At 39.8% G+C, this 15414-nt stretch overlaps 1 protein-coding gene across 2 annotated transcripts in view; it reads right to left on the reverse strand.

Annotated features, from left to right (window-relative positions):
* Positions 1-15414, reverse strand: part of GLMN (glomulin, FKBP associated protein) — a 51537-nt gene that overhangs the window by 10020 nt on the left and 26103 nt on the right. For both annotated transcript variants that reach the window (XM_054721357.1, XM_054721356.1), the window contains exons 8-16: positions 14514-14701; positions 13182-13235; positions 11003-11033; positions 10810-10899; positions 9854-9895; positions 9678-9751; positions 7377-7461; positions 6508-6617; positions 5581-5644 (exon numbers count right to left, since the gene is read on the reverse strand). In XM_054721357.1, coding sequence (XP_054577332.1) covers positions 5581-5644; positions 6508-6617; positions 7377-7461; positions 9678-9751; positions 9854-9895; positions 10810-10899; positions 11003-11033; positions 13182-13235; positions 14514-14701 — 738 coding nt within the window. The remainder of the gene's footprint in view (positions 1-5580; positions 5645-6507; positions 6618-7376; positions 7462-9677; positions 9752-9853; positions 9896-10809; positions 10900-11002; positions 11034-13181; positions 13236-14513; positions 14702-15414) is intronic.

Here is a 15414-nt window from a genome sequence, read left to right on the forward strand (position 1 = left end):
GTACCGTATTTTTTGGCGTATAAGACGACTTTTTAACCCAAGAAAATCTTTTCAAAAGTCGGGGGTCGTCTTATACGCCGGGTGTCATCTTATAGGGCAGGTATATCCCAAACTCTATATTTTAACTGGAAAAGTTGGGGGTCGTCTTATACGCCCAGTCGTCTTATACGCCAGAAAATACGGTAATTTGGCTCTGCAAATAACAAAAAAAGGGCATGCTTTAATCTTGGAGAAAGAAACAATTTAAATGAGAATCCAAAATATGGGTTATATAGATTATATGTATATATGCCAGATATTTATAGTTTTCCTAAATAAAAAGCATATATGCACACATTGCCTAATTGAATTTTTAAAAATTCCAGATACCTGTGGCCTTCACAAATTTACCTTGCCTCCCTTGACTTTGTTTTCTTTCTACATATTACAATCACAACTTAAGAAAAAGAATGGATGTAAGCGGGAGGACTAGAAAGGGTATGAGTAGAAAATACAAAGGTAAGAGATATAATTATTATAGGCTATGTATTAGCATATTATTGTAATTCAAAACAACAAATCCAGACCTGGTCAGTGCTCAATGGTTAGAGTATCAGCCTGAACATTGAAGGGTCTCGGGTTCGATTCCGGTTGCAGGGTCAATCCCTGGCCCCAGTCAGGGCGCGAGTGGGGGGCAACCAATAGATGTGTCTCTCTCACATCGATGTTTCTCTCTCTCCCCCTTGTCTCTCCTCCTCTCTCTAAAATATCAATGGAAAAAATATCCTCATTTCTTGGGTGAGGATTAAATAAAAATAAAAAGACAAAAAATAAACAACTAACCCATATTTAAAGACACCTATAAAATAAAAGAGAACATCCTATCTAATAAAAGAGTAACATGCAAATCGACCATACCTCTGCTACACCGACCAGCCAATCAGAAGCTAATATGCAAATAAACCCAACCAAGATGGCTATGGCCACAGGAGAGCAGGGGGTAGGCTTGGGATTCCCTGGCAATGCAGGAAGCCAAGCTTTCCGCCTGCCCTTGCTGGCCTTGGCCGGGAGTCTGTCCAATGAAGCCAGCTGGGGGTCCCTGCCCAGGGCCTGAGCCTCAGCCAGAGGCTTGCGACCTTGGCCAAGGGCGGAGCTGGGCGATCAAAGCGATCTGGGGGTCCCTGCCCAGGGACTGAGCTCAGCCAGAGGCTTGTGGCCTTGGCCGGGGGCGGAGCCGGGTGATCGAGCCAGCTGGGGTCCCCTGCGGGCGACTGGAGTGAGCTGGGGGTCACTGCCCTGGGCCTGAGCTTGGCCAGAGGCTTTCGGCATTGGCTGGGTGCAGAGCCGGCAATTGGAGCCAGCTGGGGTCCCCTGCCCAGGGCCAGAGACTTTAGGCCTTGGCAGGGCGGAGCCAGTGATTGGAGGGAACTGGGGGTGGGGGGGCCTTGCCCACTCCCCGAGGCTTTAGGCCTTGGCAGGGGTGGAGCCAGAGATCAGAGGAGATAGGTGTGAACTCCAGAGGAAACACCTTTTCTGACTGCTCATTGGCTAAGCTCCCTATATGCCACTGGTAATATTCTTAGTAACTTGGGTATAAGAATCCGAAAAGGTGATCTAGGGCTTTTCCACCACACTCCTGGAGAAAAAAACGAAGGTCCACTGCCGGAGGGCTAAGAAATGTCATATCCTGCCCTACACGGTTTGGCTCAGTGGATAATGCCTAGGTTTGTCAACCGAAGGGTCTGGGTTCGATTCTGATCAAGGGCATGTACCTAAGTTGCAGGCTCCTCCCTGACTGGGGCCCAGGTCAGGGCTCATGCAGGAGGCAACCAATCAAAGTGTTCCTCTCACTTTGATGTTTCTCTCTATCTTTCCCTTTCTCTTCCACATTCTCTAAAAATCAATGGAAACATATCCTCAGCTGAGGAAGAAAGGAAAGAAAGAAAGAAAGAAAGAAAGAAAGGTCATATCCTATGAAAGACACATCTTGAAAATGCCTAAAGAAAGTTGTCATTTTTTTCATGGTGAAGGGACCGGAGTCTGTGTTGATGAAAACACCTTGGTGGCTGCGGTGACTGGCAGTGGCTGCAGCAGCGGGGTGATGGGGCTGGTGCCTTCCCCTGACCAGCCCAGTCATCTCCCACAAAGGGAGACCAGACTATGGTAGGACATCCCCTGAGGGCTCCCAGTATGTGAGAGGGGGCAGGCTGGGCCGAGGGGACGCCCCCAGGACACAAATTTCGTGCACCTGGCCCCTAGTTAGGTATAAAAGCTAAGTTGATTTTACCAGTAGAGATGGAGGTTCAAGGTCCAGAGTATAGAAGAAGGTGCCTATAATTTATGCAGAGATAAGAGGCATGAAATAGTAGGATGAGGAGGGGAATGACTTATTAAAAGAATAAGTCAGTTGACAGTGACCCAAAATAGCAGGAAAAGAAATGGATTATTATTAAATTATGAATCACGTTGTTTTGTATTGAATGATTCTGTTCTTATTTAATTTTCCTATACACCTTTCTGAATTGCTTTTCAGCTTTTCCTCTGACTAGTTACCTTCTCAGCACACTTTACTGCTCAAAAATAGGTTCTGGTAGGAGTCCTTTAGAATAGAACTACTCACAATTCAGAATCACTAGAATATCTTATTTCCCCTTTAATCAAAATTTCTAAAACCTCAGAAGCTGTCATTTTTTAATTAACCACAGCAAACAGATTTGCCTCTCATTTATACACATGACCTATTGCACTGGAAGAAATGCTTCCATGGTGAAGAGGCTCTTACACTGCCTGAAAGATGTCAGGTTTCCATCATGGATTGGGGTTTTTTGCTAATTTCCTAGGTATGAAAATTCTTATGGTAACTTGCATGGAAATGATACTTTGGAATATTTGACCCCTAAGAAAAAAAAATTAAAAACCATTAAATAAGGAAACAATCTTATAAGCTGGTTATACCCTTTTCTTTACCATATACTATGTTCAAGCCAAATAAAAGTGAGGCATGAGCTGTGAATATCATAGCTGACACTGCACAGTGCTAAATGCTGCCTTCCCTGTCTAGGCAGAGGCCCATATGCTACCCCTGTGCTCCACACCTGATCATCTGTCAACTCTTCTTTTTTTTTTTTAAATTGGTAAGTAGGATGACATTTTATTTATTTATTTTATTTTTATTTTTAAAATATATTTTATTGATTTTTTACAGAGAGGAAAGGAGAGGGATAGAGAGTTAGAAACATCGATGAGAGAGAAACATCGATCAGCTGCCTCCTGCACACCCCCCACTGGGGATGTGCCCGCAACCAAGGTACATGCCCTTGACCAGAATCGAACCCAGGAACCTTCAGTCCGCAGGCCAATCCATTTAGGGCTGTCAACTCTTATTCAAGAGGATTTTTTTGTCTTCCAATCAGGCAAAGCAGACCATGTGTAGGTGTGGCCTTTCTGGATTATGGAAAAGTAAAAACTGATACTTCACCCTAAGGGTACCTTCCTAAAGAAGGGCCTCCACTGAGGCTGAATTTTACTTGTTATATTTACTACTTCTATCAGAAACTCCTTTAGGAGTTAGTTGTGATTCAAAGGTTCTGGCCACCAGGTGTGTCCTTATGCAACTTAACCTTCCTGTGCCTACATTACCTATGAAAAGTAAAAAATAAAGAGTGCTTATAGCATTGTGAAGGTAAATGATACGCAGCACCTGGCCGGAATAGTGGTTGCCATTGGCAGCAGGGAGGGGAGGGCTGTGGAGTGATGAGGTCAGAATTAACTGGGAAGGGAAACAGGGAACTTCATGTGATGATAGCAATGTTTTATCTTTGATAAGGATTTGGATAATATAGATCTATTTGTTAAAACTGGCCAATATACAAGTAAAGTCTGTGCATTTGATTTTCTGTAAATTTTAAATCAAAGAACTATAGACAGATATTTTACTCTACTTAATGAAATACATGCTGAAATATTTAGGGGAAATTATGCTAATGTTTTCAGTTTACCTTGAAATACATAAAAAAATTTAAGAGACTGATGGATACATGATAAAAATAGAATAAATAAGTAGATAAATCAGTGATCACTGCAACATCCTTCCAACTTGGCTGTATGTTTGAAAAACTTTACAATGGTAGAAAAGAAAAAATCACCCCAGTACAGAGTAAGCACTGGTCAATGAGAGCAAATAACTATAGGGTGTCCCCAAAAATGTATAAACACTTTACAGCTGGTAGCTCAGTTGATATTTCTTTCTTTTCAGATTTAACCCATTGGAATTAATAATTATTTAAAATGTGTATACATTTTTGGGAAGGCACCCTGTATTTTGGGCTGACAAGGGATGATGAATAGGAGGTCAAATCACTGAATCGACCAGATTTAATCAAAAGGGAAACAAAATGTTACTTTTCTCATAAACTTTTTATTCCAAATGATCATTTATTTAAATTAAAAAAGAAACTAAAAAAACTATTTGGCATCTTATCTATAATAATAAAAGCGTAATATGCTAATTAGACCAAACAAGCTTCCGGACCACCTTCCAGATGACCATGCTATGACACCCACTGGCACCAGGCCAGCCAAGGCAGGTGCATTGCGATTGGTCGGGGGCTCAGCCATCGCCCCATGATTGCCCCACAGAGGGAGGCCCAGGCCACTGGCCTCAGGCAATCAATCAGGGCGGCTCCACGATCACCCCAAAGAGGGAGGCCCAGGCCATCGACTGGTGAGCTGCAGTGGGTGGGTGGGGCCTTCCTCTGTGGTCCCGTGTGCCAGGGGCCAGAGGGAAGCCCAGGTCCCGGGTACTAGAGGGAAGCGGTGCCGGCAGCCAGGGGAAGGAAGACCTACTCTTGCATGAATTTCATGCATCAGGCCTCTAGTATAAATATAAGTTAATGACTTTCACTTCTTTTATTACTTCCTAAAAAAAGAAACAGATTGACAACACATAAGATTCAGGTAGCTAAAGTTAATAGACATGACACACAGGGAAACCAGCTATTAGAATAGAGTAGGTAGAAAGAGAGAAGATAAAAAGCAAATGTAACTTTAGTGTATGACAAATCTCCCTCAAATAGTTTCTTATTTCTTGAATACCTCTAATGATACACTATTAAAAATAAATCCAACTTCCTACACATTATCCAAAGGGTGCTGTTAACAGATTTTAGTGCTTAAAATGCTTTAGTTTGTCGTGTCTAATGAGGGGACATCAAATTATCAAATGGTTTTATTTTATACAGCTCAGACTGAAATCATGACTTATAGGTGGAGGCAACTGAACAAGATACCCAAATAAATATATGTTGAGCTCAAGAAGGTTAGTTGGCTTAGGACTTCCAACTTATCTACCTACCAGGTCTAAGCAGTGCTTGCAGCAAGAGAGCAAAGGTACAATAGGAAAGGAAAGGGAAGCTGGGTGTGGAGTGGTAAGGGCTTGGGAATGAACTTCAGGTTTCAGAATAACTGCTGGCACTTCCTCCAGCTTCTGTAGCTGGGTAAGAGATGAAATATTGGCTTAAGTGGATAATGATATAAAAATCTGAAATACTTCTTATATATTGTTAATATACTCACAGTTTCTTTTTCAAAAAATTCACTTACTTGATTGTCATTTTCATTATCTTTGATAACCAAATACCTCAATAAATTTAATGAAGCCATTATCCTGTTAATTAAAAATATATGTGTTACAGTACAGTTTTATAAAATCAACAGCAATTTCAATGAAAAAGTAAGCTAAAACTTTGGGTATGTTTTTATAATTATGCTTGTCACTGAAAGCACAATTTACCCTTGAATAATGCAAGGGTGCAGGGTGCCAAACTTTGCACACTTGAAAATCTGTGTATAACTATGTATTCTCTTCATCATAGTTTTTTGAGTAGTAATAGCTCATTACTCTTGTTCTCCAAGTTCACATAATACAGCTGTGAAAAATACTATTCTTCCCCCCACCACACCCAAGGAAGCCTTATTATCCTTAATATTTGAGAGTATCATCTGTTGCTTCCTGAATTTTAAGGTTCCATTTATAACCATTTCTGTATATCCATTTGAGTATAATGAAAGTGACATTACATGTTCTATATGAAAAACATGATGTCCTAGAAAACAAAACAATAAAACCTAAACACATATGCTTTGTATAAGTTGTACACAAAAAATCCTTAGTCACCAATGCTGCAGTTGTAAATGTCTTATTAGCTGTTACTGGAATGCTGGGAACCTTAAAGGCACAAAATTATACTGTTGGTCACAGTTCTGGAAATAAGGGTTGTTTGTTTGTTTTTTCAGCAAGAACGCATGATCTTTATTTTTAAAAGTTGTATTAAGTTTATTAAACAAATTTGAATAAATAAAAAGTGGAAAGAAGGGGTTTTTATTTTGTTTTTACATAATACCTAATTACTTAAATATGAAAATCTTTATGTAATTTTGTGAATTAATCATAGATCACATAAAATCATAGGAAAATATGGTTTATTACTTCTCAATTTACTATGTGAACCTTAGTAGTCATCACCTCACCTATCTGAGTTTTGCAGTAGATCTGTTTCAGCTCCCTCTGGGAGAAAGAGTACCAAATCTAGAAGGGAAATTAGCTGAGGTCCTGTAAACCATTTGTTGTTATGTGTTCTCTGTAAAGCAAAAGAAAAACTGAAAAAGGCTTTAACAGCTTGATAAATGTGCTTTCTAATACCTTGATACTACAAAAATAAACTATTACACATTTAAAATATATACTTTTTAACTTTAATTTCCATTCTGTCGTTTACTATTTCCAGACACCTGGAACAAACTCTGCCAGTTTGTGAACAGTGGTGCATTCTTTTTCTCTCTCTTTTTTATATGGAATCACTGAGTGTTCACAAACAGATGAGACTTCAGTTTCCATTACTATTTCAGAAGTGTACGGCAAAACAAAAAGAAATCATGTTATCAACATAAAGAACACAATTTAAATCTATAATCAAGGAAGTTTCAAAATTAAGGTTTAAAAAAAAAGAAATAGACTGTTGAACCTCAGAGGGAAGGCACGGGAGGGTGGGTGGGAAGAGATCAACCAAAGAACTTGTATGCATATATATATATAACCCATGGACATAGGCAATGGGGTGGTGAGAGCCTCTAGTGGGGGGCGGGGGGAGGGAGAGGATGGGAGTGGGCTGGAAGAGGTTAATGGGGGGAAAAGGAGGACCTATGCAATACTTTCTACAATAAATATTAAAAGAAAGAAAGAAAAAAAGAAATAGTAGGAATGAGAAAAATATATATACCCTAATACTAGAAAGAGGAAAAAATCCATAGGACAAAATCCATATCAATGTATTACACACAAAAAATATATCTTACAAAATAAAATAAATTGGTAATTGGTACCTTAGCTATGTTCTTACCTTTAATGATGTGTCAATTTGATTTTTGATATTTTGAATAATGAAGGCCTCCACACCTGAGTGATTACTTGTATTCAATAAGCACCTTGAAAGCAAAATTACAGTGCATTTGAAATTATCCTGGATTGCATTATAATGATGACACAAGTTTTACAAATTCAAATAGGCCATGTGTTATTTCTAGGAATACAAAAACCAGTGAAGACAATTAGCAAGATGATTAACCAATTACAAACTCACCTAATTATGGTTATTGCTCTGACTAGCAAATTCTATTTAACCAACAAGAAATTTCTATCAAATCAAATTTGAATCTTTTTATGCACATAGTTGCAATGATTTAATGGCAAGAATGGGAACTAGTATAATCACCTAAAATCTCCCCAAATTATTCCCTGTGAAAATACACTAGTCTGGTTAGACTAATTAGTTGCAAAGAAAATAATTCAGCCGAAACCGGTTTGGCTCAGTGGATAGAGCGTCGGCCTGCGGACTCAAGGGTCCCAGGTTCGATTCCGGTCAAGGGCATGTACCTTGGTTGCGGGCACATCCCCAGTAGGGGGTGTGCAAGAGGCAGCTGATCGATGTTTCTAACTCTCTATCCCTCTCTCTTCCTCTCTGCAAAAAATCAATAAAATATATTTTAAAAAAAAAAAGAAGAAGAAAATAATTCAATCTGACTAGCTTAAGGAAAAAGGGGGGTTTCTTGGTAGGAATATAGGTACGACCTATGCATAAAGAGATTTCATAAACCTCTGACTATCAATAGAAATGAAGAAAAGGTAGACTCAAGAATGTTAGTTCTGGCCAATTCCAAAGAAGACTTCTTGGCACTTTAACGTGCCCAAATCTACTTTTAACAACTAATTTTTATTACATAGGTGTCAACAAAGTAAGATCTGCAAGCCAAATTCAACGTGCTGTTTTATTGGAACATACCTACCCTCAATACAAAGACAAAATTGAGCAGTTAAAATAGAGACTGGTCCATAAAGCCTATATTTACTATTTGGCCTTCTACAGAAAGTTGGCTCTTTTTCTTTCTTTCTTTCTTTTTTTTTTTTTTTTAGAGAGAGAGAGAGAGAGAAAAACACCACTATTGATCAGTCGCCTCCCACACACAGTCTGACTGGGCATCGAACCCGCCATCTTTTGATGCATGCGATGATGCTCCAACCAACTAAGCCACACCAGCCAGGGCAAAGTTGGTTCTTCTTTAACTCAGATGGTTACTTTTACCCTCAAACAGCACTATTAATAAGCTTACTATTAACTTAAAATGAATAGCTTGTCAATGACTCCTGAGCCATTAATTTCAACTGTGAATAATGGAAATTATTGACACATGCAGGAGCCTTATTAATTTGTTTAATCTTTTAAGTCCTTTTTAATTTTAGAGTAATTTAATTAACTGAATAAAATATATTATTATTCATGTAATATATATGTATGTACATATACTAGTATGTGTCCATAATTTTTAATTAACCCTTCTCTATCCATCACAGATAAGAGAATTATTATAATACTAGAGGCCCAGTGCACGAGATTCGTGCACTGGGCCGGGAGGGTGGGGGGGTTCCCTCAGCCCAGCCTGCACCCTCTCGCAGCCTGGGGCTCCCAGTGGGCAGTCGGACATCCTTAGCGCTGCTGCCACTGCCGCTGCACTCGCCAGCTGTGAGCCCTCTCCAGCTGTGAGCCCAGCTTCTGGCTGAGCTGCTCCCTCTGTGGGAGTGCACTGACCACCAGGGGCAGCTCCTGTGTTGAGCGTCTGCCCCCTGGTTGTCAGAGCATGTCATGGTGTCATAGCCACTGGTACTTCTGCCATTAGGTCAATTTGCATATTAGCCTTTTATTAGATAGGACTAGAGGCCCAGTGCACAGATTCGTGCACATTGAAAGGAAATTAATTAGAAGGTGGCTGACAGGGTGGGACTGGGTAAGATGGGCCAGACACGCCCTGGAGCCAACCTCCTGTGGTCCCTCGGCCTAGCCTGCAGGGATCAGGATGAAACTGGCAGTCCAACATCCCTCGAGGGGTCCTGGAGTGTGAGAGGGCACTCTGCAAAGCTGCTGTCGCTCGGCAGCTCCTGCATTGAGCATCTGCTTCCTGGTGATCAGTGCGTGTCATACCTACTGGCTGGTCAGCTGGTCGCTTAGCCCTTTATATATATAGATGGCTTCCAGGTAGAGTTGAATTACATTAAAAAAAAACCTAAAATATTATAACCTGGATTAAATGGCATTAATTTGATTTTTAATCAACCACACACTTCACAATTAACCATTTTTGATACATACCTAAATAATGTATATTTGCCTTGAGAATCCAACTTGTTAATATAAAGTTGAAGCATAGCTAAACCCTTTTTTCTCTAAAATGGAAGAAATAATATTGTTACATAAGCTGAATAAAGATTAAATTGTTTATTAAAATCTCATTGTAACTCATTATTAGTCCTAAAACATTTACATACCAATGTCTCATCAGGGCAAAGCGTCATTACTTTGACTAAGCCCTGGGGGGGGAAAAATTTTAATTCAGATGTGAATAGATTACATTGACAGCAAAGAAACAACTATATCATCAATGGTAGATACTAAAAATTCAGAAAAGTGAGATTAGGAGATTTAAAAATGAAGTAAATTTCCCCCCAAGCCTATCATTCCATTATTATATCTATAGGAAACTAAGTATAATCCATTTGGTTAAGTGAAATTGAGTGCGGTGTTACAAAGTTGTAAAGTTGCTAATTTTCAATTATGTCTAGAGTAGCCAAAAAATGATATCAAACATGCAAAAATATAATCCATTATTAAAAATATTTAGGCTTAATATACTAACAAAAGCCATGGTTTTCTCTTTAAATAGTGGAAGAACAAGTCTCTACATCAATATCTAAGGACCTACTTGTTATGATAACAAACAGTACTAGGCAAAATTTATCACAGGAGGGAAAACTAAAATGTCTTTCTAGTAAGCAGTCAATCTATGCCTTGATGAAGTCTTGAGGACCTCAATTATTATATAAGTAAAGGAGCTTCATTTTCCAAAGTCCCTAAAAAAAAAAAGTGTTCAAGAAGAAAGTATGTTTTTCCACTAGATACTAATGCTATCAACTATGGTAGCCACTAGCCACATATAAGTAATTTAAGTTTAAATTAATTTAAATTACATTAAATTTAAAATTCAGTTCCTTAGTCACATTAGCCACAGTTCAAGTGTTCAATGTGGCTAATGGCTTTCATACTGTACCACACAGATAACAGAACACTTCACCATCACAGGAAGTTCTAGTGCACAGCATGGCACTAAAGTTTTCAAAGGATATTGAAAAGAAGGTGGGAGAGGAATCTGAAAAGACTTTTACTTTAATTAAATTTAGAATAGGAAAGGGGTTATTTTGAAGATTAGAATCCACATTTCACTTACCTGAGGTACAGTAAGAAAACTCTTGATTTCTAAGTATTGGTGAAGTAGACTATTGTCTTCCATTCTCAACAAACTATTCTCCAACAGATCCTAGATTAAAATATATGCATACATACATATATGGTAAAGTCAACAACTCTATTTGTTGGCATGGCTATGTAATTAAATTATGATGGGTGTAAACAAATCTTACCAGTCCTTTTGAGAAAACAGATTCTTCTGTTCTGGAAGAGAATATTAAAATTTACTGACATGATTTTCTACATTTCTTTAGAATGATTCTTCATTTTAGGAAAAATAAACCAAAAATTGAAATTTAAAGACTTAATTATCTCAGGCTCTAGGTTCTTATTCGAACCCTGCAAGGAGTTAGAAATTATGTTTTTGGCTCAATGACTAAACAGTTTCGAAATCTTAAGTTCATACATATATGGTGTCCCCCCCAAAGTTAATGTTATTCTATTACATTTGAAAATTGAATTATTTATTTATTTTTTACAGAGAGGAGGGGAGAGGGATATAGAGAGTTAGAAACATCAATGAGAGCGAAACATTGATCAGCTGCCTCCCACACACTCCCCACTGGGGATGTGCCTGCAACCAAGGTACATGCCCTTGACTGGAATCGAGCCTGGGACCCTTCAGTCTGCAGGCCGATGCCCTATCCACTGAGCCAAACCAGTTCAGGCAAATTGAATGTATTTTAATAAACACTGCTTTTATAATTACTCAAAAAGTATATACATTTTTTGGGGGGAGACCCTGTATTCTCATTGTATGAATATAACAGAAACTAAGTGAAAAGAATGTAAAATCTTTAAGACACAGATTTAGAATTAATAACCACTTGTGCCAGGAGACCCTTGGAAAGTCCTGCCTTATGGGTTGAGGCTTTGGTTATTTGCCATGTTACAAATTTCCCTTCACCTGGGAAGAGACGGGATTGAGAAACTGTCACTACTATGCCTGGAGGACAGAAATGAAAGGCCCTGACTGATCTCAAGAGATAATTTAAACTTGTTATAGAAAAAGAAAACAAAACATATAGAGTTTTGGGAAATTCTTAATCACCTGTCACTTTGTAATGTTTTAAAGAGGAAGCCTTGCTTCTTAGCATCTCAAATGAAAAAAAAGTTGTTGAATGATATCACTGTCAATAATCTAAGTTTTAACAGGTGGACTCAGACACTTCCTTCCTTGTGATGCAGTTCAGATTGTATCCATGAAGCAAAACCATGGATTAATTACTTTTATTGACTATTCCTCCTTAGACAGAGAAGGCTACAGTGGAATAAAGGTGTTTTAATTAACCAACTTTTGAAATAAGGGAAGAAACCTCAGAAGCAGAAGATTGGAAATCCCCTTTTAAAACAATATTTTTATATTATACTGGGTTTAAAATGAAAGAGAGTTTGATGTAAAACCTTTTTGATTCATTTCTGTCTCTGTTGTGCATATATGCTTCATCTGTTGTCTGTGTCCACTAGTTAGGCTTATATGCATGCATACAAGTCCTTTGGTTGCATGAGTGGGGGGGCGGGTTGGGAAGGTAATGGGGGGATGAGGACAAATATGTAGTACCTTAATCAATAAAGAAATTAAAATGCAAAAAAAAAAAAAAAAAAAAGCCAGTGAGTGGAATGCTGTAATGACCAGAACGATCGGTCATTGTAACGCCCACTGCGGCCAGTGAACCAGCCAGATCCGGGGTGGGGCCGGCCGGCCAACCCCCTGTGCCCTGTTCCCAATCGGCCTCTCCTACCCTGATCAAGGGAGGGACAGCCAACCAACACCCCCCACCCCCGTATCCCCTTCCCCTGGCTGGCCCCGCCCCATCACCCTCCCTACCCCAATAGGGGACTGGCCAGCCAGCCAACCACCTGCGGCCCCTCCTCCTGGCTGGCCCCATCCCTGATCGGACCCCCCACACCAATCAGGGGTGGGGCCAGCCAGCCAACCACCCATGGCCCCTCCCCCCAGCCACTAGTCCCCGATTGCTCCTCCACCCCAATTGGGGGCGGGGCTGGCCAGCCCACTGCCCCTCCCCCTGGCCAGCCCCACCCCAATCAGCCCCCACCATCCCGATCAGCCCGAAGTCCTTCTCCCCAGCCAGCTCCACCTCCCGATTAGCCCCCTACTCTGATCAGGAGCAAGGCCTCGGGTGGCTCCCCCGGCTGGTGGCGCCCCCCCGCCCCCCCCCCCCCCCCGGCCAGATCCCACCCATGCACAAATTCATGCACTGGGCCTCTAGTTGTTTTATAAAATAACCAATTAATTAAGGTTTGGCAAAGAGAAGGGAGTTTCCCCTGATCTTGACAAGGACTATTTTAGTACTACTACTTAATTCTGAGATGCCATGAAAATGATCTTACCTTTGCAGAAAGACTTCAATGTGCCCCATATTAAATTGCAAAAGGTATGATGGGCTAAAATAGGGGAGAAAAAAAATACACATGCATGTGCATATGTTTTTTAGAAATTTTACATACATACTGTTATTTAGAGATAAGGGCTTTTAAAAAAATTTTGGGTAGGAATGGGCAAGGGCAGAGCAGGAACTCCCCACCCTGGAGGTAAATCAAATTGAAGTGAGATCACTTGTGTGAGTCCTAATCCAATATGACTGGTGTCCTTATGAAAAAGGGAAATGTGGAGAGACATGCATACAGGGAGAGTGCCATATGAACACAAAGGCAAGGGAGTGATGCATCTATCTACAAGCCACGGAACATCAAAGATCGCCAGCAAACCATAAAAGCTAGGTGAGAAGCATGGGACAGATTCTCCCTCAAAGCCCCCAGAAGGAACCAATTTTGCTCTTGATCTTGAACTTCTAGCCCCCAGAACTGTGAAATAAATGTTTGGTATTTTAAGATATCCAGTTTGTGGTACTTTATTATGGTAGCCCTAGCAAATTAATATATATACTTAAGGCATTTTGGTGGTACAGTGTGATTGAGAGTGTAAGCTCTTAGGTCAGACAGAACTGTCTGAATTCTACCTTTCCCTCTATGGTATTGGGTAGTATCTTAGCATGTTTAATGAAGCCTGTTATTTTCATCTATAAAATGAGATAATGCTCTATTTCACTGGGTTACTATACAGATTAGGTAACATATATAAAGCTGTTTGCACAGTATTTAATACATGGTGATCATGCAAGTGGTAGCATTATTGTAATATTTACATACAAATAAATCCGGGGTATAGTCATACATAAACATATAAATGTACACAAAGGAATACACCCAAGCCATGCAAGGCATATACGTAATCCTTATTATGGACCTTAATGTCCAAAAGGTATATTACTGGATTAGTGGTGTAATCCTGCACTCAGGATTACACCACTAGTCCAGTGAAAAGATGATGCTGATTTAGACTCACCCAGAAGTAACTGGCTAGTTCCCTCCTTTATAGTCCAGGGTGGTCCCAACAGCTTCAAAACGAAGCCCAATTTAACACTTTCTCACTCTTGTCCCTGCCATTCCCTTATGTCTGTTTTAACACCCTCACCCTCTTTTCACGACTTGACTACTGGCTTTAACAGATTATAGACGGTATTACTTAAAATAAAGAGAGCTTTTGTTTCTACTTCATTTAAAATGTATTAGTACACTGATAAACATGTATTGGACATTAGATAAATGAGTTTGATGATATTCCCTTTAGAATACATGAATAAACCAAACACAACCTCCTACCTTAAGACCATTGGCAGCTGATCAATGCTGATGCCCTGTACAAATACTAGATATGCCAGGGAAGCCAGAGAGTCTGCGAATTGTCTGTCTTCTTCTTCTTCAAATTCAAGATAATCCCAAGTCCTCTTTTTCTTTCCATGATTAAAAATCATTTTGGGGAAAGGGTATCCAATTGCTGATAAAAAACCCTGTGAAAAGGATAAAAAAGGAAGCTATAGTAGATAGACTCTAGGGTGCTCCTCCATATTCACATGCTGTATAATTCCCTCCCCTTGAGTTGCTTCTAATCCCAAGAACATGGCAAGATGCCTCCCCATGATTAGATTATGTTATATGGCAGAAGTGAGGGAATTTTTGCAGATGTAATTAAGGTCAGTTGATTTTTGAGGTGCTGAAAAGGGAGACTATTCTTGTGGGCATGACTTAATCAGGTAGAAGGTTTTAAAAACAGAGTCCAGGCTCTCTTTGAGTCAGAAACCCACCACTGCTGGCTTTAAAGAACTAAGCTGCTATATTATGAGAGGGCCTACGGAGAAGGCTGTGTGACTAGGAGCTACTGGCAGCCGCTAGGGGCTGGAAGTGGTCCCTGGCCAACAGCCAGCAAGAAAATGGGGACCTTAATTCTATAGTTTCAAGAAAGTAAATTTTGCCAACAACCTGAAAGAACTGAGCAGGAAGATGAAAAAGTTCTGGGGATGGATGGTGGTGATGTTGCACAGCAATGTGAATCCACTTAATGCCACTGAACTGTATACCCAAAAATAGGTAAAACAGTAAATTTTATGTTATGTATATTTTATCACAATTTTTTAAGTGTTTCAGAGATTTTTGCAAACAATCTGGAAATGTGAGACAGACAACAGGAAATGACAACTAATGACTCAGATGAAGAATACTCTAG

This window comes from Eptesicus fuscus, chromosome 9 (genome assembly GCF_027574615.1).
Source record: "Eptesicus fuscus isolate TK198812 chromosome 9, DD_ASM_mEF_20220401, whole genome shotgun sequence".
NCBI lineage: Eukaryota > Metazoa > Chordata > Mammalia > Chiroptera > Vespertilionidae > Eptesicus > Eptesicus fuscus.